At 38.8% G+C, this 27,687-nt stretch overlaps 1 protein-coding gene across 1 annotated transcript; it reads right to left on the minus strand.

Moving 5' to 3' along the window:
- Window positions 1-27,619, minus strand: tm9sf4 (transmembrane 9 superfamily protein member 4). Its single transcript, XM_047372377.1, has 18 exons — window positions 27,575-27,619; window positions 21,104-21,214; window positions 19,897-19,996; window positions 17,498-17,654; window positions 17,065-17,209; window positions 14,566-14,689; window positions 14,309-14,430; window positions 13,367-13,478; window positions 11,185-11,255; window positions 10,898-11,030; window positions 9,261-9,342; window positions 8,273-8,348; window positions 6,705-6,788; window positions 5,381-5,556; window positions 5,216-5,279; window positions 4,966-5,085; window positions 2,390-2,479; window positions 1-786 (listed from the first exon to the last, which is right to left on the minus strand). Exons 1-18 carry the CDS (start codon window positions 27,590-27,592, stop codon window positions 637-639), a joined length of 1,935 nt encoding a protein of 644 aa, XP_047228333.1. The 5' UTR covers window positions 27,593-27,619; the 3' UTR covers window positions 1-636.
- Window positions 27,620-27,687: the final 68 nt, after the last annotated feature.

Consider the following 27,687-nt stretch of genomic DNA (forward strand, 5'->3'; position numbering starts at 1 on the left):
TAAAAAAGTTATATAATATTTAATTGATGCATTTCTTGTATTACAAAGTAAAACAGCCCCGCATAATTCCCATCAGTTAAACAAACACCAAAACCCTGACCCATAAGGTCTCTGAACAGAAACCAAAGTCCCCTCTGACAGCAGAATCAATGGAAAGTGTAAGATGGAATAAGTGGGACGAAATCATGACAAAATAGCATCCCAGGAGATAATTAAAACAAAGTCCCATATCAATCTTATGATAGCCAAAGGGAAAACCTTAAGTTAGAAACAAAATGAAAAACAAAATCTGCGGAAAAAATAGTCCGACAAGCTTTGGCCCACTGTATTTGTGTGCAGGGTGCAGCAACAAGAGACACAAATTGTCCCAGAAGAGGAGGACTTCCTCTAGGTCTCTGTCCTGACATGGAGGAACGGGAGGCAGGGAGGAACGGAAACAACAGGCTTTGCGCCGCTGTTATTCCACCATGTGGCCAGCAGATGGGGTTGTTGCATAATAACAATATGCTCCTTCTGCACATAAGTCAGTGCTAGTTGGACAAAAAGAATAAAAAAATAAAAATAAAAAAAACATTTAAAAAATTGACGTGAGAAAAATCAACCAAAAACTACGAGAACAGCAGCGCCGCTGAGGAATCAGTCGATCTTCACTGCAGCATAGATTTTCCTGATAAACATGTAAGCTGCATAAAAACCGATTGTGCCTGTTAGCAGCCAGAAGGACAACACCATCAGAGTGGTGTAACCAAAGTACAACAGGGAGGGGATGAACTCCACGATGTCCAACTGGGAAGAAATCAGACAGAAAGGAAATCAGGCAAGGTTCATCTGAAGTAAATCAGTGTTATTTACAGAATTATTACCACTACTGACCTTGAAAAATCTACATTTACGAGATTGAAAAAGGAAATGTTCCGTTTTTCTTTTAAAAGTCTGACAATTTTTAGACAAAACACCCATTGCTGTCTATTAGCTCATTGGTGCCACACAAATGGTAGAATGCTGCCACCTGCTGGTGTAACTTAGTCCCTCCGCTGTACCTTAACCAAGAACCATTAAAGGAAAAGAGACTGGCATCTCACGAAACATAAAACAATGTAAAAACTCAGTTAGAAAAAATAGTTTATATTTACATTTTAATAAGAAAATGGCATTTTGCAAAATAATTACACCCTTCTCAATAATGTATGGAAAAATGTTATTATGATTACAGCAATCAAACCCTTCTTATCAATGCTGACCAGCTTCTGCATGTTGTCTATTTTATTTTGATGTTTCATCCTTGGAGATGGACTCCAAGTCTTTTAATGTTTGAAGGCCTCCTTGCAATCACCCTAATCATTAGCACACTCATCAGATTCTCTATTAGATTTAAGATTGGACTCTGGCTGGACCTCAACAAAACATTAATGTTACTTCTAGTAAGAGCTGCACAATATATTGAATCTTCACCACAGTATCATAGTGGGTATTATGCCACTTTTAACTGTTACTGTTTTATGATTAGGTGTGAGCCTTTTCCTTTTCTTTTTATTGGTGTAGAGGTGCTGGAGAGGCACAGTTAGATGGAGACAATTCTGCACCATGAGTTTGGTGTGTATTCTGTTCAGTGAGCTCCACTGTTTGTTCTGTTCAGGAAATAACGCTGCCTTCCAGCGATTCTACTTCGACCAGCAACTGAAGTACAAGTTTGGTCTGCCACAGAATTTTTGTAATCACTCCTGAGTTTCCGCTACCTCGGCGAACAGCTTCCTGTGCTGCTGGCATACGGATGACCACGGCCATGACCAATCAGTGAACAGCAGTCTGTTCATGTCACATATTGGGCTTGCTCAGCCCAGATGGGACCTGCTGATGAGCAGGTACCAAGAAAGCCAGTACCGGGCCGGAAAAGCCAGTAATGGAAACTGTCTCAAAGTGGCGGAGTGGAGTGGAGTCAGCCACAGTAGAGCCCATGAAAACAGGGCTTTAATGGCCACCCCTGATGAGTACTTCAGTACCTAAAATACTAAAGCTGACATTTTGGGAACATTTTGTAATAGAAAAGAAAGAAAAGGGTCAGGAAAATGTCCATTCATAGTATTAAATATTGTTATAACAATTTTCCGTAACAGAATCCCAAACATTTATTTCCCTAAACTCAAGCAGCACTACTTTTTGTCAGAAGAAACATGATTGTAAAATTGAAAGATTGCTTTAAACTTATCACTGCCTTGAGTCATTTTGGCCTTAACTTTATACATTTAAACATATCAGCCACAGTACCTGGCAAAAAGACCCCAACATTTTAATTTCCACACTGTTAAACTTTTAAAGCCTTTAATTATTCCTAATCAAAGTAGACTACTGTCCAGTTAAAAGATAATGCTGAGTTTCTTCTGGTTTTTACCTTGTTGACAAAGTAGAAGATGGCATAAATAAGGACGTAGAAAGCAGAGCCTCCAGACACCAGGAAGGTTCTCCACCACCATCGATAGTCCTGACAGTGAGGAAGACAGAGACATCAAGGTACATCATGTCTGTTCATGTGACACAAAAGGCAAGACAAGGTGGTTCATTACTGAATAAAACGATCTGATCTGGAACATTCCTATTAGCATCACAAACAGTCTTTCACACAGACCACGTCAACAATCAATTACCGTATTTTCCGCACTATAAGGCGCACCGGATTATAAGGCGCATAGAATAGAAGCTACTGCAGTCAAACGTTTGACTGGGGTTGCGTTATGCATCCACTAGATGGAGCTGTGCTAAAGAGAATGTCAACAAAACAGTCAGTCAAACTTTATTAATACACTACAAACCAGCGTTCTGATAACTCCATTCACTCTCATGGTAAGGTCTCCTCTACATAGAATTCTATTGAATAGAGCCAACCGCACGTTAGGAATGCATTGGAGTCTATGAAGTTGAAGTTGAAATCAAACGTTAGTTAAAACGTGAAAGGGAACTTTTCCCTGATTCAGTAAACACGTAAAAGAAACAGTTTGATGCACTAAACCAAACGTTAGTACTGTTAACCTTTCCTGTTTCTGTCCCCTGACCGTAGTCTGATGACACAGGGGAGACGCTTTCTCCAGGGCCTAAGTTACTAGTTTCCTCGGGGTTAACTCCCTCACTCATACGTTGCTGAGTTGAACATGAAGAAACAGCATCAAAACACTGAGTTGTTGATGAGATTCGGGGTTCTTTTTAATGACTTTGCAGCACGTAAAAACACAGGGCTTACAGACTCATACACCGCTGCTCCGGTCGCCGTCTCTACCCACCCCACACACACAATAATACCGACATCACTCCTTCACTCTTGATTCTCAGCTACGGCAGCACACAGCGCCACCTCTGTCCGGAGGAGTAATGTCAACATCTTTCATACACACACACGAAACATACACCACACACACTGAGCTTCTAATCACATATAGTTCAGGCAATTCCTGCAACAGTACATTCAAACGTTATACACACACAAGTGGTGTTGGACTAGGAGTAAGCACAGTACAGGTGTTTACCGCTATTACTTCGGTGACACCCCTGACTACGGTAGCCGTAATGCTGCAAGCGGTGCGGCTACCAGTCGTACTGAAACATTTTGACAGAGCGCCGTGTACAACCAGTATGGATCAACCAATTAACCAATTGATCCATATATAAGGCGCTCCGGATTACAAGGCGCAACGTCATTTTTAAAAAAATTAAAGGTTTTTAAGTGCGCCTTATAGTGCGGAAAATACGGTAACAAAGACAGCACCACAGAAACACTAAATAGACTTAGTGGGGTTCTATAATTCACTTGTTAAAACTCCAGTGTTACTATGACTCTCTTCAATAAATGTATTATTGATGTACGCACACTTACTTCATTAAGCGTATGAACATAAATACTCCCGAACATGATTACTTCATTCTCAGTAAGACAACATTGGAAGTAACTGTAGAACCTGATCTGTGTTTGGACTGTTTTGATCCTGTGGAGCTTCCTGAGTTATCAGAAATATTAGCTTCATCTAAACCTTCAACTTGTATGTTAGACCCAATCCCAACCAAATTATTTAAGGAAGTGTTCCCTCTGATTACCAGCCCCATTCTAGATATGATTAATCTATCTTTAGTAAATGGATATGTACCACAGGCTTTTAAGGTAGCTGTAATTAAACCTTTACTTAAGAAACCTTCACTTGATCGAGATGACTTGAAAAATTACAGACCTATATCCAATCTTCCATTCTTATCTAAAATTCTTGAGAAAATAGTTGCTAATCAAATGTGTGAACATTTATACAGCAATGATCTGTTTGAAGAGTTTCAATCAGGCTTCAGAGCTCATCATAGCACTGAAACAGCTCTGCTGAAAGTCACTAATGATATTCTTATGGCCTCAGATAATGGACTTGTGTCTGTTCTGGTTCTGTTAGATCTCTGTGCTGCATTTGTGCAGAGCTCCAAAATAGTTGCCCTGGATAATCTAAACTGGCTGATTAGCCATGAGCCAAAGCTCATGTGCCAGCAGATCAGTACGATCTCTGAAAAAAACGCTTTCTCCAACTTCTTCCATTGGCCATGTCCTCCAGCTGTGCCAAAGCTGCCATCATTCCACAATAACGCGCAATTTTATGCAGCTATTTATGGACATATGTGATTGTCACCAGCTTGTCCACCATAGGAATCATCAAACCTGACATGTTTGGAATGAATCTGCTGATCCGACAACGTTTTCTTTTTCAGTGAGAATGAAAGTGCCCCTTAAATGATTCACATGCATTTTATGCTCCTCAGCACACAAACCAATGAGCATTTCCATCTACAGGTGACAAAAACAGAGGAAGTTTTACAGTTTCCATCCATCTGAGGTTGTTTCTATTATGCCTTTGCTCATACAGAGACCGTTGTCCAATCAAAGAACTCCATGTGACCACAGAGCAGAACACGAGAGTTGGTCCCATCCAGGCGGGATGGTCTTACCTCTGCACACAGCTGGAAATAAACCATCACAATGCTGATCTGAGAGCAGGACACCACCAGGATGATGAATACCAGGAACAGAAAGCCAAAGAGGTAATAAAACTGATTCTCCCAGATGGCCTGTAGGTGGTGACACACACACGTTGATGAGGATGTTAGAGTGTGTAGATCTAACCATCAAAATCATATCTTAATGTAGGAGGAATATCTTTACAACTGATGAAATGAGCTAAGATACACTGTGACTTACACTGAAAATGAAGAAGAGCTCGATAAACATGGCACCAAACGGTAAGATCCCAGCCATGAGGATTCTGGGAAGTGGAGGAGGAAAAACATACCTTTAGTTCACAAGTTCAAACACACTGTAAACCTTTAAATGTGAACAATAGACATACATGTGGATCACACTTACCCTACAAACTTGTTCATGTACCAGCGCTGCTCTGGGACCTGTCTGGGAATCTGGTTGGTGCGCACTGGGTTATCATAAGGCTGTTTACGGAAGCCAAAGTAATAACCTAGGTAGACCAAAGGCATGGAGATGCCGAACCACATGCACAGCAGGGCCAGCATAGTGGTGAAAGGAACCTGCAACACAGACAAAGAGAAATATCAAGAAAACCTGCCCTATAATCCATGACCATGCATTTCTTTTGGACTGTACCTCAGCTTAATCACTGACACACCTAGATATAACAGAGCTATTGTATTATTAAACTAGAATTAATACGAGCACATAGCCTTGAGAAGGTAAAAGTCAGTGTTCCTGTGCATTCTTCTTGTGCTTCTGCCTTCACTAAACATTCACTGAACATCGTCAAACTATATGTCTGGAAATATGTGTGGGAATTTCATGCATTGTATGTCTGCAGGATGCCATTGTGAACAACACCTGGAATCCTCTGCTGAAATGTAAGCTCTAGATAAACAAAGTAGCAGACTACTAATAATCTTACAGGTGTATGCAAAAATACTACTTGAACAATAATAATAATAATTTAAAAAAAAAGAAAAATTATTCTCGACTTTTTATGGCATCCTGAAACAACTATACTGATCAGTGAGTTTTTAATTTCATGATCACATAAAAGTGATAAAAGTGAACTTTTATGTCTTTGTGAGTGTCAACTAGCTGTGTTCCCCTGGTATGAAGCTGCCTTAGACCTGACACCTTTGAACGCGTGTTTAAGCCTCTTATTTTGAGGTAAGGCAGGAAGTGGTCATTGCCCTTTTCTCTTCACAGATTTGGTCAAGAAAGAGTTAATGTCAGGCTGGCTGACAACACTTGGTCACATAAACACAGAGGAAGCCTCCAACACTGAATGACAACAACTGAATTGTTCGTCTGGCAGCATAATGAGTCAACGCCAGTGGTTTTGAATATGAATAATTTATAAACACTGTAAGAATACTGGGGCTGCTAATCATTAGCCACCAACGATGCTGAAGTTGGCTTCTGCTTCAGAACTTCCTATCTGCACTAATCCTGACTGGATTTGATCATTTCTATCTTGTCTGGTCAAACCTGAACGTCTTAATTTCTCATTTAGAATAAATTCTTTAAAACACACTGTGGATTTCTAAGACCTTTATTTGAGAAATAATCAAAAGGCATTTTTTGCATTAAGATTACTTTCGATTAGACAAGCATGAAAATGGCAACAGATGGTCTAGTCAAACTTAGACAGAAATATCTGTAACCAGTCGAAATCATTTCTGGTTGTATTTAAACTCACCGCTCCTGAGGAGTGTTCACCCCAAATGAAACAGTTCAGAACGAAGCAGATTCCAAACACCACTGCAGGGTACAAAGTGGCCGTCTAGAAGACAAACAAATTAAATACAGACTTGATCGCCTACAATCTTTAGGCAAAGCAAAGTTGGTTTCATGCTTTGAGATCAGTGAACTAACACTAAGTGTTTCCATTGTGCACTCACTCACTGTACAAAGTATTAAGCTGAGCTGCTGCTGCCAACATGTTTTTATTCTACAGATGATCCACTTGGCCCTGTCTTCCAGTGTTCAACTCTGTCTCTCCGAGATATAGCTACTGGCTGAGCTTCTACTGTGACTTACTGTATGTGCTCTCTTTCATACTCTAGACTTAAAAACTGGATCAGAGGTTATCTACTTCGCTGTATTTTTATCCTAGATGAAGCCACTGAAGAAATTACTGATGTCATTTACTCCTTCTTCTTTTCAAACATAGAAAGTACTCCTCTGCACTGTTGCTACATGCATGCTCAGTATGAGGGATTGCTGCAAAGTCAACGCCAGTGACTGTCCACTGTCTCTACATGCTGCAAGTCACTGACTCGCTGCAATCTGCTGGGTTTCCTTAGATAGAAAAACGTTTAAACCAATTTAAATAAACTAAATCTGACTGCACTATTTGATAGTTAGGGTCAATTAGAAGGTATGTACTTGAATGATTTGAATTTAATGTTTTTTTGTAATGTGCCTTGAGACGACGTGTTGTAAATTGGCGCTATAGAAATAAACTGAATAAAGGCTTGTGTGTATATATATATATAATAAATCTATAAAATGTGTCTCAGTGAACAGAGTTACAGAAACTTTGCATCAACATTCAAATTTATTGAATATGACTATATGTTGGTGCATTTTGTTAGCCCTCATAATGAAGCAGTGCTTCATAACAATGAGGTGAATATATTAGATAGACAGAGCAAACCAACAACAATCCCAGCAGGACACACAGGAATGCTGTACATATCTCAACTGAGACGATAAACTGAGAAATGCAGAAAGGACATCCGCCTCCATAGAACTGACAACAACTCTGAGATTTCTTGAAACATTTGTATCCAACTTATACAAACTTGGCTTTAACTATACTCCAATCTTCCACTAATTATGAATCTATTGTTACCAAGAACAAGCTGTTAAATATGTCTGGACTAATCAATTTTCACACCGTAACATCTTCAACATGGTTAGACTCAACCTTTAAACATAGCTCCAGTGCAGACTTTAAGCTTTTAGTTCTATTCTACATGTTCATTTGAGGCACCTTACAGTTGAAGATTTAGAGAATAACCGTGAAACTGAGCTGTAGATGTTAGTCATCATGATTATTTTGCTCCACAGCTGCGGACCTTAGACTGCAGTGCATTGCGGCCTACTTTAACCACAGTAGTGAACTCCGGCAGTTTTTTGCACCATATGACTGGTTTTTAGTGCACTGCAATTCAAACAGCACTACAGAGAGACAGTCTTCCTAGTGAAAGAGAGGATCAATTGAATATAGTAGAGACATAAAAACACCAAGGACTGACTCACACAAAACGCTCCTTTCCTCCACCGATGGCCCTTTAGTGTGCGGTAGAGTCTGCCAGCAAAATAACCCCCAAATACACTGAAGGAAAAACATCCAGAAGTCAGAGTGATTCCCATTAGCCTCCCATTGCCCGTAGAAAGCCCCAGGGTTTAAAAAGCCCAGGGAGCGTTTCGATACAAATGTACCTGGGTAATTTTACTTTCCTGGGGCTTTACTTTCACAGGTAAATGGTTCTTGTCTGGATATGGTCTTTTCAGCTTTCCCTGTGATTTGTTAAAGGGGCGGAGCTGAGTGCAGCGAGGCTTGTCACCAGCAGCTTCGGTAATGGCGGAGGGTAGTTTACAAATTAATCATCTTTATACCATTAATTTGTCACAAATTGTAGCTTTAGTATGTTTTTAAGCAAGAAAGTAGACCTTATAACTTATTCAAGATTCCGTCCAGTCCAAGTCCAACCAGGCTTCCCTGTACTTCTGGACTGATAAGTTTTTCTTTTATTCTAATAAATAAATAAATATTTTACAAAAATATTTTCTATAGTTACCTGATATGAGTTTACCTGATGATAATAAAAGAAAAAAGTCAGTGTTTAGTAGTTATTGTAAATGAATCATGTAGTTGTAATGCAACAACTCTGGCCAGATGCAAGTTGGTAAAAAATTAAATACAAAATAATGATTTAAACTTTTCCTGCTTATGGATTCAGAGCAACTTAAGGAATAATGAGAGGAATTAATAAACTAATATAACTCTAAAGCTGCTCATTATCCATTATTTATCAGTTGAAACTATTTATTAGCTTAAGGTCATAAGGCTCATTTAAATAAATGGTCTGTGGCCTCTCTAGGCAATGGAAAAAAGAATATTCACAATTCCCTGGGACTCATTTTACCTGGGTAAAACCAATCCTGGGGCTTTCTGTGGAAAAATGGGCTACTGAAAGAAATGTTCAATTCTGTGATGATTTTAAACAACTATTAAGGCCCTTACCCCATAAACATGAAGAGGAAACATGACGTAGTCATCAAGGCTCCTCTGCTAGATGGAGACAACATGCCCAACATGGCAACAACTGCGACACAAAAAACAAACAGGAGTAAGCTGAGGACAGGACCCACCAGTTAAACCATGGTGTGGTTCTGAGGTAAAACTGATCTGGTTTTACCTCAGAACCACACCATGGTATAAGTGTTTTTTATTTCCAAAGGAAATAAAAAAGGACCTATTGGCAACAGGGATAAAATATCAAGGAGGTTAAACAAAAAAGCAAGGGAAAAAGTACCAGCACCTCTTAAATAGCTGCAGTAATTAGTGTACATGTATAAGTATATAATACAATTAATGACCTTTATATCGCCACAACAAGGCCTGAGATACTAAAAGGCTATAGTGAGAAGGAACATGTTAGTATGCTATTATCAGCTCAGCTATTGACATGGTACAGTGTAGTTTACTGGGGCAACTTAAAATGACTAAAACATCAATGTTAATTTTCAGTAGTTACCCACTAGTACAGCACGATACATAGAACATGCCATATTATTGGTGAATGTAGCAATAATCATGTGACTAAATAAAGTAATAACAATAAAGTCTTTTACTTTGGGTTCATAGCAAGCATAGACTTAAAATAATGAATCGCCTATCTAGCTACCGGAAAAAATCTATGATTTCCACCTGGACAACAAGGTTTTATTGATAGAAATGCTTTTGGGCAGCAGCTGTTGTAAAGACAGTTCTTCACAATATGCGTATTGCATAAGGTGATATTGTCATGGCAATAAATTGTGCAGCCCTATAACCCACAAAAATACACATCCACAATTTCTACAAATATACCATTTTATACTTATGTTGTCAGAAGTACTTATTGCTTCGTTCATTTCATGCAATCAAGCCATGGCCAGAAGCTTTGAGACCAACAGAAACGGTTTTCTTTTCCCACAAAGTTTTCTGCTTCATCACTGGACATTTTTTTCAAATGTTTCAATCATAAACTTAAAGTTCAATAATAAACACTTCATAAAATCCAAAGGCTTTTTAAAAGAAATAAATCAAGTTTATGCAAAACATCAATAGTTACAAAGTTGAGCTTTATTTTTCAAGACCTCTGCTGTTCAGCCCGACATACTGGATAAAAAAAAAGTATTCACCCCCTTGGCTTTTTAGCTGTTTTGTTACATTCCAACCTGTAATATAAATAATGATGATCTTATTTCATGTGATGGATCGACACAACTCAGTCTAAGTTGGTGAAGTGAAATGAGGAAAAAAAATAGAAAAAGAATTGATGATAAAGAACAACCTAGAAATTGGCATGTGCATATGTATGAGGAAGACACCCCCTTTGGTATGAAGCCCCTGAAATGTTCTGGTGCAACCAGTTCCCTTCAAAAGTCACATAATTAGTCAAATTTAGCACAGTACGTACTCATTTTTTTATCCTTTACATTCATACAATATTTACCCAACAGAGTTATTATGTTTGTTGCTTATGTTAGACATAATAAAGAAGCACGTTGGCCTCCATGAAAACATTTGTTTAACCCCATTTTAAATCACGAGGAATGAGAATTTGTGTAAATTGAATGGATTTGTAGAGCAAAGAGGACAAAAGCCAAACTCACAAATGACAATGAGGATCATGCAGAAAAGCTGGATCCCTGAGCCCAGCAGAGAGCTGAGGATCATGGGGTACTGAGGCGGTCTGAAGACATCGCCATGGACATTCTTCCATCCTGACTCCTCCATGGTGTCCTCCTGGTTAGAAAGGAGAAAATGCTGCTTAAAAAAGGATGAGAAGCACTTACCAGGTCTTAGGTACAATAAAATATATTAATTCAGAATGAAAAAATCTTAAAGACAAAAACAATTTCTTAAGGTAAACACTCTGATCATCTTTGTGTTTTCTTACAATGTCGTCCTCTCTGTTGTAGTTAGCAATGTCCTTCCGCAAGGTTCTAATGATGATCATACTCAGAATCCCTGAAAGACAAAAGGCAATGAAGGAGAAGTGTTTATATGTTGCTAGAACCTGACTGAGATGTAGCTAATCCTCAGATCACAACCTGGCTCGTCGCCACCCTGTGTATAAACCCCTTGCATACGGAGAACCAGCTGTGAGACACACACTGAAGAAGCTCTGAGGGACTGTTCCAGCTCCACTGTGTGGAAAGAGCTCTGTGCTCCTCATAAAGAAGTTATAGACTGCATCATGGACTACATTAACTTCTGTGTGGACAGCAGTGTGGCCCTCAAGAAGGCACAGTGTTTCTCCAATAAAAAAAACCCTGATCAACCCTGAAATAAAAGCTCTCCTCAAGAAGAAGACGACTGCCTTTAGATTAGGAAACAAGAAGATGAAAGCTGTACCAAAGGAACTGAGAAGGAAAATCAGGGATAGATCAAAATATCTACATGGTGTAGATAAAGGACCAGCTGCAGCAGAAGAACAACAAGTGGGGTTTGGAAAAGCCTAAAAACAATTTCAGGCCACACCCACAGTCTCAGCCACAACTAGACTGGCTGCCGTTTCGGGGTAAAAAAATTGGAGCAGGGACCGAATCTGGTCCATTCTTTCTGTGATGGACCTTGGCAGCATGGTCAAAGAATCCAGGGAACCATATGCTTTTACATTTTTACCTATGTGTAAATCTGCATGAATGCATTTGCCTATAACACCTGAATTTCCCCACCACGGGACAATAACGGAGATTTCTTTTCTATTCTAAAAAGACATACTATTGTTATTTGGCATTTAGAATTACAAGACAATAATACACTTCGACTATATGTAAAGATGACATAATCCACAGTTATAACAAACTCACTTCTACCTCATTAACTGAAATGAAAGCATAATGAAGTGCCAGTAAACAAGTAAAGCATATTTAATATTTTGTTTTCATGAAAAATGATCTGTTTTTGTCCTTTTAAGGTCTGTACCTATGACAATGTTCCTGATTGCTAAGCTTCCCTCTTGGTTGTGGCAGCTCCACACGTCAACTCACATAGTTATGGTGCCTTGCAGAAAGCATTCAAGCTAGTGGAACATTTAGAAATGTCAGGTTACAACCACAACAACATATTTTACTGGCATTTTATGTGACAGACCAACAAGAAGTAGAGACAAACTTGGGAAGTTTACAAAAATAAATGTGAGCATTTCCAGAGCAACCGATTGTCTTCGGATGGCTATTAGTAAATAGATTCCACCTGTGAGTCATTTCATCTAATTTGGTTCCCCATCTAATTGATTTGTTTAATGTACATCCAGCTGTTCTGTGGGCTCAGAGGTTTGTTGGAGAACATTAGAAAACAAACAGCAGACAGATGAAGAAGAAAGTTTTGGAGAAATTTCAAACGACATCCCAAGTTTTAAACTGAGCACTAGGACTGGGCGATATACTCAGTATATCCAGATTCAGACCATGTGAGATATATGAAATGAAATTATCACCAATTTAAAACTTACACTTCCATAGGAGCCTTTATCCATCTGGGTCCAACTCCCTGGGAGCTTAGCTTTCTCCAAATGCCCTTGAATGCATCACTCAACTCTTATTGTTAATACCACTGACAAACAGTAAGTTAATTTGCTGCTCTGTAAAAGGCTTTTATTCTGATTTCTGTATAGGTTCTCCAGGTTGCTCCTTTAGGTCAACTAGCCAATCTAAACTGCCTCTGAGTGTGTGTGGAAGGTTGCTTGTCCTGTGTTTCTCCGTGTTTGACTGGTGACCTGTTCAGGTGGTATGACTACTTCTGCAAATGACTGTAGAAACAAGGTTTTTTTTTTCACCACACTTCAATCTCTTCATTTGCTCCCAGTATATTTTTTTACAATTAATTTAAAGGTATCGTTAGGCTAAACAATAATTAATGACCTTGCAGTCAGATCTAGGGATCTTTTGCTTTTAGCTGAGAAAGGAGCATCGTCTTAAATCCTAATTGACCAGCTCTCTAAAACTCCATTTGCATAAGGTTGCGTCAGCGAAATGAGTCTATTACAGGATAACCAGGTGCTGTTTTGTTCACTGGAGACATCCCAATGAGGAAAACAGTCAATTTCTGTTTATTTAAAAGTATTATAGACGTACCAGATAGGAAAAAGACGACCACCACAGAGTTAACGATGGAGAACCAGTGAATTTGGACGTCGCTCATGGTCAGGTATGTGTCCCAGCGAGATGCCCACTTAACCTCGCTCTCCTGTGCAAAGGACAAGATGCTCAGTGACTCAAATTGATAAAAAACAAACTTAAACTTAAACAATAGATAGATTAATCACGAACCTTGTTTGCTATCAAAAGGTAATCAAAATCAACATGCAACAAAGTAGGGTCTGAACTTAACCATGGCCTAACTGTCTGAGAAGATGTTTCTGGTTAATAAAAAACCCACATCATTTTTAAGACTTCTTTGGCAAATGGTGTCATTTATTGTACAGTAATCAGGCAGGGAAGAGGGTGGAGAGAGAAAGAGAAGACATGCAGCAAATGACTTGAGACCAGGAATCGAACCGAGGACAACTGTGTTGAGGACTACAGCCTCTGCACATGGCACGCACGCTCTACCAACTAAGCCAACAGCGCCCCCTACTCTAACAGATGTAAGCAAAATTAACCTGGTTCTATCATCACCTCATCCACCAGAATCAGCAGAAAAAAATCTGTTGATTCAAAAATCTGAGTTAATTAATAGATTCAGGTCAGCTGAGCTCATGTTTTTGGCATTTAGTGTTGTTGATCCTCAAACTGACCAACTGAAACAACTCTGTCTCATGACACTGCACATATAAACATGAACGACAAGGACTCTTTTTTACCCTGATAGCAACTAAAATATTTAACTACAGTACTTTATGCTTGTTCAGCTTAGTTAAATCCATATGGTGACTATTTTTGCCGAACAGAATATATTTAAAAGTATCAGAACTTTTGTTAGTTTTTACTTTTCATGACTCCAGCAGATATACAAGTCCAGAGCTTTGGCATTGTTCAGGTTTAACTTTTGATTAGGAAGTGTTTCATTTTGCTGACCTTCCAGGTGACCGAATAGGTGAAAAGAATCTCGTTATCTTTCGTTGGGTCAATCTCCAGTGCGGCGGAACCACTGGCTTCGGGCAAAGTGCAAGTTTTATCTGTTTCAGCAGCCTTCAGATCTAAATGTTAAAAAGAAAAATCAAAGCAACAGATGACTTTCTAATTCACACAAATTCATTTCACTAACATTGCTAGCATTAAGCTCAGGTTTGACAAATCAACAAAGCTCGGGGAAAACTAATGTTAATACCAACCTTCCACTTTGACACTTTGAGGTACAACCTCAAAACGCACCACTCTGTAGTTGTGAGTCTCCCCCTCTTCTACTTTCTCCCTGTGGAAGTACAGGATGAAGGACAAGTGGTTGTGCAGATAAAACTGTAAAAAGGGGAGAAAAAAAAGATTTAATTAGTGTCTCGCCCCAACCTCTGTTTTATGTTACTATAAACTGGAAACCCCACTGAAGCAGTGGGGTTTGATGCTACATCACACTAAGAAGAGATCCTCTTTGGGTGTAGTTTGATGTTTTAGTATGAGATGTGTTCACCTGTTGCATGTTCAGGTAGCATACATGGGCTAATTTGTCTTAGCGCAAACATGTGTTTATGTTACCGATTATACGGAGCCTTTAATCCCTTAGATGGGGGCAGAAACACACAAGTTTGCTTTCAGAATGTCACCATAAAAAGAAAAAAAACAAAAAAAAACTTTTGAACACCATTGAGCCAAAATGGCCACATGCTTCTTTTCATTCAACTGGTCTATGATCTCTCCAGATCAAATCATATCCACTGAGTGTCGGATCATGTGATAGAAGCTCCACCTACTTTTACGCATACAGGTCTGGCGTTCAGTCTAATGCTACAGAAATGTAACCAATGAAATTCCTCTCATAGCCATGCAGGCTTTAAAAAACCGGAGCATAAAACATGTTTATTTCTGCACAGTCACTGTGTAATTGCACATATAGAATTACGGGATGACTTTTAGAGTGTTTTACCAAACAAATGATGCTGAAATGCTTTGATGAAAGTAGCTAAACCCCTGCGAGAGCAAAGACTAAGAAGGTCCTTGACCAGTAAGTGAAAACTTTTATGTTAAGCTACCCTTTTGTTTATATATTGTTTAGCTTCAAATATCGTTTTAAAATAAGAAACTAATTATGCACGGAGAGACGTTTTTGAGTTTACCAGTGCATGTGCAGTGGAGAGGTGATTTGCTGTGCAAAAAGTGGTACAAGACATTCTCTTACCACTTTTTGAACTTTCAGTTTGCCACACGACTGTATGTCGAAGGATTCAGGCGTTAAACCATTTTTAAGTTCATATATCCAAGTGTTTTCAAAAGCAGTCAAATGGAGACGCCAAATGGCCGCTACCGAAAAAGCCTGGACATACCCATAAAAAAAACCTCTCCTACTGACAAATAGTTACTCACCATTTGGCTTTCGAGTGAAATTTCAGGATGCACCTAAAATGCACTATAACCTTTACATATGAACTTATTGTGGCCTTCTCTAAACCTTTGAATACACATGTCCAAATGTTCAATGTCTCAGTTTTTCCACAACTTGCTGTTCTCTAACAAGGCGATTAACAGTAAAATTCACAACAGGTGTTTGATCTATGAATGGACCAATCCAATCCTGGCTCAATCAGAGTTGTTTTTCAAACAGTCCTCCTCATCATGCTGTTTACATTTTGACATCATGAGACCAAGAAAACACCTAACAACCGATCAACAAAACCTCATCATTGTTCTCAGATGGAAGTGGCCACTATGCTTAGTGTCACAGTGTGTCATCAGCAGGTTGCAGCAGAGATACAGAGAGACTGGAAGAGTCACAGAAAGGCATGGAGGTGGCTGCCAACGATGTTGGTGACATCAAGGAGAGCGCTATACACCAACCACTGTTGTCACCAGATAAGCCTTTAGTGGTGATGGTGTTACAGTGTGGGCAGGTGTTTCTAGTCAGTACAGGACTGCCATACACTGGTAAAAACAAGCCCATACTACCTGAATAACTAATTACTAATGCAGTCATTGTGCCCCTACATGACCAACAGAGATCTCATTTCATCTTCATGGACAATGCTCCAGCTCATCAAGGTCGACCCATTAGGGAATGGCTGCTGGAGACTGGGGTGCCTCAAATGGAGTGGCCTGCACTTTCTCCAGACCTGAAACCCATACAGAACCTGTGGGATCAGCAGGGTCACCATTTAGACGCCCATAACTCTGTACCCCAGAACCTCAATGGCCTGAGGTCTGCCCTTCAAGAAGAGAGGGATGCCATGACTCAGCAGATAATAAGCCGACTTATGATCATGAGACGTCGTTGTAAAGCTGTAACTGATACCGAAAGGAACATTATTAAGACGCTGACATTGTTTGTTGTGGTATACTCACCACTGTTGTTGGCTTGTTTCAATAGATTCTTTGAGATGAGAAAATTACTATGGCCTGCTTCTATCTAAATACCCTACTTTCATAATATATCACTGTAGCGTTAACGTTTGATGTGTTACAAAAATTTTACCCGAAAGCCAAGTATTGCTAACATGTATTTATTTATTAAGAGGATTCACATTTTGAATTGAACAGCAGAAAAGCAATGCATTTTTTGTGATATTCTAATATATTGAGATTCACCTGTATGTTAATGATGTAAACATCTCAGAACTACTCTAGTTGTCTCATTTGGTGAGTGATGAGGCAAAAGCTACTTCTGAAAAGGCGAGAGTCAAGTCTACCTTGCTGTTGTCAACGAAGCCAAGTCTGTAACCATGTTCAAACTGAACATCTTTATCAGCAACCTTCTTTTGCTCCTCATCCACTCCTGTTTCTCTGTTGGGGTAATACTCCAACCTACTGGCAACTGGAAGGTTGTCTGCAATACTGAAATAACACACATCAAGTCAAGGCCTCAGTTCATTTTGGTTTAAATGTTGGTAAATGGCCTGCACTATAGCACTTTATCAAGTCCTCAGAGATTCCAAAGCGCTTTACAATACAACCAGTCATCCCCCATTCATTCACACACTGAACTGTCCCCACAGAATGTTAAAATAAACTTGCAAGGAAACAGCACAGAGAAATTAAGCCAATTGGAATATATAAGCAAGAATTATTTTTGAAACAGCTTTATATTAGACTGTAAACGAGGTAAAGAGAAGGACTGCTCACAGATGAACATAATACTCCTCCTGGATTCGTTCAGCCATCAGCTTACTCTCCTCCAGGTTCAGCTTCTTCTTGCCACACATCAGCTCACATTTTTTGTCCTCATTCATCTTTACGCCGTAAAGTGTATTCACAATACGATCTCCGCGCAAGACCTCACCTAAACACATAAAGCATAAGAACAAAACATATTAGAAAATAAATTGTCAGGACAAGTACTAAATTTAAATATTACAATATCTGAAAATGTTATAAAGAATAAAACATAAAAGAAAGCAAACTGAACATTTTAAAAGTAAAATTAAAGATCTAAAAGGTAAAAACGACAAACAGTAAAAAGATGAGACAATATATTTATCTCCAGAAACCCATTAGCTGTGGGGATAGATCAGATTTTATTACAGTGGGATTCTGTTAAATTATGAGCAGTCACTATCTTACCCACAACAGATAACTTTCTTACTGTTCACTTTGAGCTTTTAACTGGAAATCTCATAGTTTCTCTATCGAAATAAAGACTGCAGATTTATCTAGTGCAGTTGGGATAATGACTGGCTAGAGCACGATGGCCATTTTTAAATTAACAATCCAGTTTCTAATATAGCATCTGTTTCAATACAGACTAAAAGAACATCACCGAATAGACTTTGGTGATATAGAATAAAATTTATTTTTGAAAAATGTGGCCCCACATATGGTCTGATAAGCTACATGTATTTTCAGTCCTATTGAGTTGAAAAGCATATCATTATGACTGTTATTGTAATTTCCTGTTCTTCGGTAAAACATATCAATTGCTTAATTCCCAGCCACCATGACTCTTATGCCTGGTTCACACAACAAGATAATTATGCCGATCTTTGACCCGATGTTCCCCTACTGACAATCTTAAGGACGCCCCGATTATTGCAATGGCTCTAAAGATAATATTATGGGATATTCCTGCTGTGTGTGGTGTGTTAAGAGTGATCTAGTCTGCTCGGAAGGATGCTGGGACCGCTCCAACCTCAAATCGGAGATAGTCAACATGTTGGATTGTCTTGGCCCGATACCCTAGCCTGTTGAGTGTTCCGAGTACAAACGAGCATGCAGGCTGTTGAATGTGACGTATAGCCAATCAGAAAGAGAGGTGACGGAAACAATAAAAAAATCATTTAAAAATATTTTATTAATCCTAAAAGGGAAATGAAATGTTGTTGTAGCTCATATTATACAGGTTTCCTTGAAGAGCTGAACACGGAGGGGAATCCAAAATACATAAGACAAAACAACTGCACCAGAAATCTATGCATGTTATTTCAACTGTAATTAATCAGGAAAGCTCAATGAAATATCAGAACAGAAAACAATCTAATGTGTAACAACGTTTCCTGAGAAAAAAAATAATAATTCACCTCCATATCATAGAGCAGCAAGTAGAGCCCCTACTTGTTCTGTCTCCACTCCTTTAACCAACGCCTTTTCTATTTGTAATTATTTTTCTCTGTTAAAATTAGTCCACAAACTATTGCCATAGCTTCTTCCTTGTCGGCCATGTTTACTCTGAACTAATGTTCGATCTCGAGAGGTTTGTCGAGATTTTCCGTCCAACATCTGAATGTTTGTGAGTGAAATCTGTTCGTGTGTGGTGTGTTGTGCTTGCCCTGTGGCAGGACACCACACACTGTAGGACCAAACCTGTTATGTCTATGATTTTTGTTTTTTAAATCGTCAGGTTTTGAAAATCAACAGACAATTTTAAAAGTGTGCCGTGTGAACCAGGCATTACAACCCGACTCCAAAAACTGAACTAAATCCTTAATGCAGCCACAGTGCACTTTAAAGCAGTCACCATCAATGGTGCACACACATGGGTCCTCAATGTTTTAGAGGTTTTCCTACTTCAACACCCCTGAACAGATGTACTGTTACACCCTTATTGTTGAATTCATTGAATGGCACGGTAATTACACCAATTAAATCAGGTGTGCTGTAACAGGGGGACATCTAAATGTTAATAAAAAAAAAAAAACACTAAAATACTTGTGAGCGTAGCAAAGCTCCCCTCCGCCCCATTAAAGGAGATTCTACATTAGTCTATAGCGGTGGTTCTGTCGCGCTGTATTTTCTGGACAAAAACGCGAGGATGTTCTTTTGAAAAAAGGCTATAATTTAGGTATTAAACACAGTTCACTTTAGAACTTTTAATTATTGTTCTACTTGTTATTATTGCAAGACATACAAAAACAAATGGTCAAGTAATATTCTTATTAAAATATGGAACAATTCAGTGCTTAACCAAACATATAAATTCATCTAAGTCATAGGAAACTGTGTCTTTGTTTAAACATGAACATATTAGACATTTAAAAACAAGCACAGAAATGAAACAAGATCCCCACCACAGTCTGCAGCCCACTTACCCAGGTTTTCAGCCTTGTATAAAACAGACTCGGGCTTACAGAAAGGCAGGGAATAGTATTCATATGGAAGCTGTGTCCGGGAGCTGGTCAGCTTCACTGCCTGGAAAACAACTTAGATTTAGACAACATTGGCTCAAGCAAAACCACACTGAGGCAACCGGGCCTGCAACAAACAGGAAGATTTAGAAGTAACAAGTAGCTCTGCATCCTAAAGGAAAGATTACGTAACTAAGGTAATGAGTGTTGAATTAATAAAATGAAAACCCATTTTTTGTTTTTTGATTGTTGTTTTATTATTATTTTTTTTAAAGATATGAGGATATTTGAAATTACTCACATTTTATTATGTTTTGGAGGGAAACGGGGGGAAATAAACCGTTTCCAAACCAAAACTAGCCAGTTACCTGTCAGCTTGTTTCTCCCTCATTAAAAAGAAAGATGAAAAGTCCAAAGTTAAAATGCTGCTGCTGGTTTCCAGCCTTTTGTGTTTGAGAATGCAGAAGACACCAGTTTCTGTGCTTCTGGTGACTTTCAACACAGCAGATGTTTTCTACTGTGTTTCTCATATCTGTTGACAATTCAGTTGAAATAATTTCTGTTCTAAAAGTGGCCAATAGAAAAATCAACTGCTCAACCTAATTACAATTCTTAAAACCATAAATAATACATCACAGTCATTAAAACGTTTTTAATGACTTGAAGTAAATTTTTCTAAAGACTGTCACAATAAAAGAGTCAACCATGTTAACTTCTACCATCAGAAACTGAATTGCTCAGACTGAATCTGTATTTGTGTGATTTGAGATGAAATACATTGGTTTAAAAATAAATTACACTAAATCAAAACTGAGTTTAATGGTTTGAAACTGAATTCATTTGCTTTGAAAATGTATTTCGTTGTATTAAAAATTCAGTGTAAAAATATTTTAACTTTCAGTTCTATTGTTCAACTTCAGTTCCAAACCTCAGTTTTTTTGTGTCACACATCTGGGTCCTTGAAGCCACACAGTAATCAAACTCAGAATTATCAATTTATGTTTCATATAAAAACATCCTTTACAGCATTCTAAAGTGAAAAGTAAATCAGAGAATCTGTGTTTGATCACCACCCAGATTAAAACACAGGAACTTCATGCAACTTCAAACCAAATGCTTCTTGTAAAAGGTTTCGAAAACCTCAAATAATTGACTTGAATTCTAGTCTTACCTTAATTTCTACCTGAGCGCCCTCATGGAAGTCCTGAGGAGCAACTCCAGGAACATAGAAAGCCTGGACCACAGGAAGCAAGGCCAACAGCAGCACAGCCCACCATGTCTCCTGAAACACACATCAGTATTGATTCAACCTCTTCGTTATTACAAAATACTTTGCATATTGATGAGAATAAAAGTTATGATGTTTATGAAGGAGCACAGTCTTGTCTATGATGGTGCTATGAATGCTAAGAAATGATTTAGAGAAAGGTTTCTAAATCTTTTAGGCCACTTAGGAAGCAACACTGATTGACAATCAATTTCACATCCTGTTGTGCAAATGGAATAGACAACAGGGGGAAATCTTTGGCGATTACCAAGACACACTCATTGTGGGTCAGTATTGGTGTGGGGGTGGCATTTCTTTGGAGGGCTGCACTGCCCTCCATGTGCTCGCCAGAGGTAGCCTGACTGCCATTAGGTACCAAGATGAGATCCTCAGACCCCTTGTGAGACCATATGCTGGTGCGGTTGGCCCTGGGTTCCTCCTAATGCAGGACAATGCTAGACCTCATGTGGCTGGAGTGTGTCAGCAGTTCCTGCAAGATGAAGACATTGAAGCTATGGACTGGCCCGCCCGTTCCCCAGACCTGATTCCGATTGAACACATCTGGAACATCATGTCTCGCTCCATCCACCAACAGACTGTCCAGGCGTTGGCGGATGCTTTAGTCCAGGTCTGGGAGGAGATCCCTCAGGAGACCATCCATCATCTCATCAGGAGCATGCCCAGTCATTGTACGGAGGTCATACAGACACGTGGAGGTCACACACAATACTGAGCCTCATTTTGACTTGTTTTAAGGACATTACATCAAAGTTGGATCAGCCTGTAGTGTGTTTTTCCACTTTAATTTTGTGTGTGACTCCAAATCCAGGTCTCCATTGGTTCATAAATTTGATTTCCATTGATGATTTTTGTGTGATTTTGTTGTCAGCACATTCAACTTTGTACAGAACAAAGTATTCAATGAGAATATTTCATTCATTCAGATCTAGGATGTGTTATTTGAATGTTCCCTTTATTTTTTTGAGCAGTGTACATATATATATATATATACACACATATATACACACACACACACACACACATGTATTTACTTTCTTATCTGACTCTAATGAAGTAAACCATATTTCGTTTAAGTTTTCTTCCGTTTGTGGTGTTGCTAAACAGCAGTGTCAGTCAGTATTGTGTCTAAATCCTAGCACTAAGTATTGTCCATGCATTGCAACAGACTGACAATAAAATTTTTGTTATTTAAAAAACAAATTGTTGCTTAATGACATAAAAAAACTACTATGTAGACGACAACAGCGTAACAGCTGATATTTTATATAAGCCAACATCTTAGAAAAGTAATAAAATGTTTTTAGCTGATCTCATTATTACGGAGCCCGTGAGGAAACATGGGGGAATTATTTTCTTTTGCGTTCCCACACAATACTTTTGCGTTCCCCAGAGTTTCTCTGGCAAAAACCTTAGCTAGTTCAAATCTCTCAACATTTAACACTGACAGGATTTTAAAGATATGCAAAGTGCCTAAACCCGAGAAATTATAAGGGAATCTGATTCTTAATTTGCCTAAAGATATTATAAACACAATTTGTGTGTTCATCAATACTTACAAAAAATAAATACATGAAAATAGGGACGCACAGATCAAATAATTGGTAATAATAAAGCTGGTTATGTAGGAAGCTGTTGCTACCTACCCTGCTGCTGTAGTTGATTACTAGGAAAAACATTCAGCAAAATTACCAGGAAAAAAAACCCGAAATTGTACAGGGCTGCTGCTGATTACATTTGCACCAGATTGTTTACATCGTAAAAAATATGTTTTGTATGCACTAGATCTATGTTTATTTTGAAACAATTTATTTTAGTATAGAACAGCGTTTCCCCTACCATTATTCAACACCAAGCTTAGGGCCCTACAGTGAAGCATGGAGGTGGAAACATCAATTCTTTAAGGATGCTTTTCTGCAAAGGGGACAGGACGACTGCACTGTACTGAGGGGAGGATGGATGGGTCCATATATCAGGAGATCTTAGCCATCAACCTTCTTCCCTCAGTAAGGGCATTGAAGATGGTTCGTGGCTGGGTCTTCCACCATGACGACCCAAACACACACCAGGGCAACTAAGGAATGGCTCCATAAGAAGCATCTTAAGGTCCTGGAGTGGCCTAGCCAGTCTCCAGACCTGAACCCAATCAATAATCTTTGTGGAGGGAGCTGAAAGTCCGTGTTGCCCAGCAACAGCCCCAAAACCTGTAGGATCTGGAGAAGTGGTCCAAAATCCCTGCTGCAGTGTGTGCAAAACGACAAGAACTACTGGAAACATCTGATATCTGGAATTACAAATAAAGGTTTCTGTACCAAATATTAAGTTTTATTTTTTTGATGTATCAAATACTTATGTCATGCAATAAAATGCTAATTAATTACTTCAAAAAAATCTAAAAAATATATATATAATTTTCTGGACTGAAGACTACCAACGATAAAAAATACAGGCTTCTACATGCTTTGCAAGTGGGAAAATCTGCAAAATCTGCAGTGTATCAAATACTTGTTCTCCCCACTGTGTGTGTGTATATATATTATATATATATATATATATATATTTACACACACACACACACACACACACACACACACACCGGCCACTTTATTGGGTACACCTGTTCAACGGCTTGTTAAACGCAAATTTCTAATCAGCCAATCACATGGCAGAAACTCAATGCATTTTGGCATGTAGACATGGTCAAGACGATCTGCTGCAGTTCAAACTGACCATCAGAATGGGGAAGAAAGGTGATTTAAGTGACTTTAAACGTGGCATGGTTGTTGGTGCCAGACGAGCTGGTCTGAGTATTTCAGAAACTGCTGATCTACTGGGATTTTAACGCTCCACCATCTCTAGGGTTTACAGAAAATGGTCTGAAAAAGAGAAAATATCCAGTGAGCGTCAGTTCTGTGGGCGCAAATGCCTTGTTGATGCCAGAGGTCAGAGGAGAATGGCCAGACTGGTTCGAGCTGATAGAAAGGCAACAGTAACTAAAATAACCACTCGTTACAACCAAGGCATGCAGAAGAGCATCTCTGAACGCACAACATGTTGAACCTTGAGGCGGATGGGCTACAGCAGCAGAAGACCAGACCAGGTGACACTCCTGTCAGCTAAGAACAGGAAACTGAGGCTACAATTCACACAGGTTCACCAAAATTGGACAACAGAAGATTGGGAAAACGTTGCCTGGTCTGATGAGTCTCGGTATCTGCTGCGACATTCAGATGGTAAGGTCAGAATTTGGCACCAACATCATGAAAGCATGGATCCATCCTGCCTTGTATCAACGGTTCAGGCTGGTTGTGGTGGTGTAATGGTGTGGGAGATATTTTCTTGGTACACTTTTGGCCCCTTAGTACCAATTGAGCATCGTGTCACTTGCTGAAATTGTTGCTGACCATGTCCATCCCTTTATGACCACAGTGTACCCATCTTCTGATGGTTACTTCCAGCAGGATGACGCGCCATGTCATAAAGCATGAATCATCTCAGACTGGTTTCTTGAACATGACAATGAGTTCACTGGACTCAAATGGCCTCCACAGTCACCAGATCTCAATCAAATAGAGCACCTTTGGGATGTGGTGGAACGGGAGATTCGCATCATAGATGTCCAGCCGACAAATATGCAGCATCTGTGTGATGCTATCATGTCAATATGGACCAAACTCCAAGAGGAATGTTTCCAGTACCTTGTTGAATCTATGCCACGAAGGATTAAGGCAGTTCTGAAGGCAAAAGGGGGTCCAACCCGGTACTAGCAAGGTGTACCTAATAAAGTGGCCTGTGAATGTATATAGTATCCCAGCACCCCTGGTGATTACCATAATATGCTGCAGGTTCTTTAATAGAGCTAAAGGTTTTTAATCCAACAGAAAATTAATGAATAAATAAGTTTATTCCCTTTTATGCATCACATAATGTGTCTGTTTTCTAATTAAAAATGTTTAAAAAATATGAATAAAAAGAAAAAAGTGAATAAGGATGATCATTTTACATGCTGTAGGTTGATGCAGTATTGAACTGAAAATGGCAGTTTCTAGTTTTAATGAATTTAATGAGGGACTGATTGGTTTATCTCTACTTCAGACTAGAGATAAACTCAGTGTCAGAATCTTAAGCCAAATTAAAAAGGCATAGTTCAGTTTAAAAAGATAAACAACATGAGAAAAAAATGGATAGAATGTGATGTTTAAATTATACCAAAACCACTTTGGAAAATCATCAGCATGTCTATATTGTTCATTCTCAAATATCACTCCATCAGTTACTCCTTGCTTATCCTAAGCCAGATGCCAGCAATCTTTGAGCCCAAAGGACAATTTTTGGCCTCGCTGCTACTACATAAAATGTATCTTCAGCTGCAAAGTCTACACAATCTTTAAAAAAAAAGTTTCTAAGATTTTCTAAATACCTACGATATAAAACCTGTTTTATGGTTCAACAACTAGTTTTGTTCTATTTTAGGTTATTTTAGGCATTCTAGGTTTTAGAGAAAAGGAAAATATCAAATGTTTACCAAAACAATTTCAAGACTTTTCCTGAATGTTTCATTGCATATTTAAGGAAAAAGTGCTAAATTTATGACCTGATGACAAAAAACATTCAGTGTACCCTTAGTGTCATTCAGTTGTGGAAGTTCTTTGCATATATTACATGAAACCCCTTTTGGCCATTATTAGTAAGAGTCACTAAGGAGAGCATAAACAGCCACATCTGGCTCCGAAGCTGCAGGATGAAGACCCTTGTCCAAAGCTTTACACTACTACAGGTTAGGCTGATGGAGGACACAATGAAAACCTTTTCTCAGTCTCCCATCTTTAGTATGCCAAATCTCTGCTGATTGATTATTTGTAGTTATTGTTTCCAAAAGCATTACATATCCTTTTTTCTTTCCATAAAAAGAACACCTGGCCCAGTACTGTCATCTTAGTGTGCATTTATTTGATATCTCTTCAGTCAATAACCAGTTGAGGTTCATACTAAGCCTGGTTCTGCTGTAGGTTTCCTCCTGTTACAAAGGAGCGGTTGTTCTTTACTGCCACCCTGTGCTAGCGCAGAATGCCGGATTGCAGTAAAGCAAAGATTAGATGGAATGCAACCTGCTGCATTCCCCATGCTACCTAGATTTTATTACAACTGCACAGTACAAGATCAAATCGAACTGTGTAGAATGTGCGCCTCATGTATCTCTGTGTTGCCCTGTGGTAGACTGGCAATCTATTTAGGATGTACCTTCTTCTCCCCCCAACTGACTGTTAGAGATGAACAGGCATGCATGGAAAACAGAGGAATGGACACACTGATAGGCTGTATGACTGAATTTGAATCAGACTGTATTATACAGAACTTCCCCAAGGTCAACTAAATTCAGTACATTTAGACGATAGGTAACTACGAATGAGCTTGATATGTTTTGGCCTCAAACTTGACTTAGGGTTAACTTAGTTGTGAAATAGCACCAAAAAAATAAATGGAATGGGACTTCCTTGGAAAGCAAAAAACAGGTTATTCTTAATCTAGGGACTGATACTGATAAAAAACATTGCAGCATAGTGCAATTAAGACAAAAACAATATTGTAATGGACTAAATGTCGATTTAAGTATATCTAATCCACCTTTCAAGACTGAAAAGTCTAAATAATTGAGGTTTTATACAAATATTCTATAATAAAAACGAAAAAATGTAAATGTTGGTTTCTTTTCAGTTTAGTTTATCATTATTTAAGTTATCCTTGCTATGCCTTAACATCACAACGTTTAATTAGCAACTGTATAACCAATAACACAGTGAATTGTGATAGAATGGATATGTAACACGTTTATTGACATACAGGGTGCCAACATAGTAAAATGGTAAATAGTTTAACTGTCGTTTCTGTGGATACAATGTTAAACTTAATTCTCTAGTGTCATGCTAACACCCCAGTCATAATAACCACAGCTACAACACCAGACCCTAACTGATGTTTCGAGACGTAAGTATTGAAGCTAAAGGCCAATGTCCTTCTTTCTCTTTGCTCTGCGGGTGTGACAGCCCACTAACTGCCGAGCCCGAGGTCTCTGATCCGTGTATCCGCACTATTTTATAATTCAAACTAATTTTTAGAATCATTCTAACAGCCACAGCTCAGTGACATCCAAGCTAGCTAACGTTTGCAGGCTAACTTAGTTAGCAACATTCCAAACATTCAAACAATAAACTGCAGTGAATGTATGTCTACATTAAGATGCTATACCCTGGCTCAGTTAATTTACTCTGTCACAATTATATCGCAGTGTCTTGCTTATTTTAGGGGTAGCGAGTAGGCAACATCTATATAGAGGAAAGAGTTCATTTTGCCACTTACCAAAGCCTCGGCCGCCATTTTGATTACGTGTCACTAGTGACGTTCCGGAAGTTACCACGGCGTCTCTTCTTTTGTGAAAAACAAGAAATGAAAAAAGAAAAAACGATATATAT

This window comes from Girardinichthys multiradiatus, chromosome 1 (genome assembly GCF_021462225.1).
Source record: "Girardinichthys multiradiatus isolate DD_20200921_A chromosome 1, DD_fGirMul_XY1, whole genome shotgun sequence".
In the NCBI taxonomy this organism is placed as follows: domain Eukaryota; kingdom Metazoa; phylum Chordata; class Actinopteri; order Cyprinodontiformes; family Goodeidae; genus Girardinichthys; species Girardinichthys multiradiatus.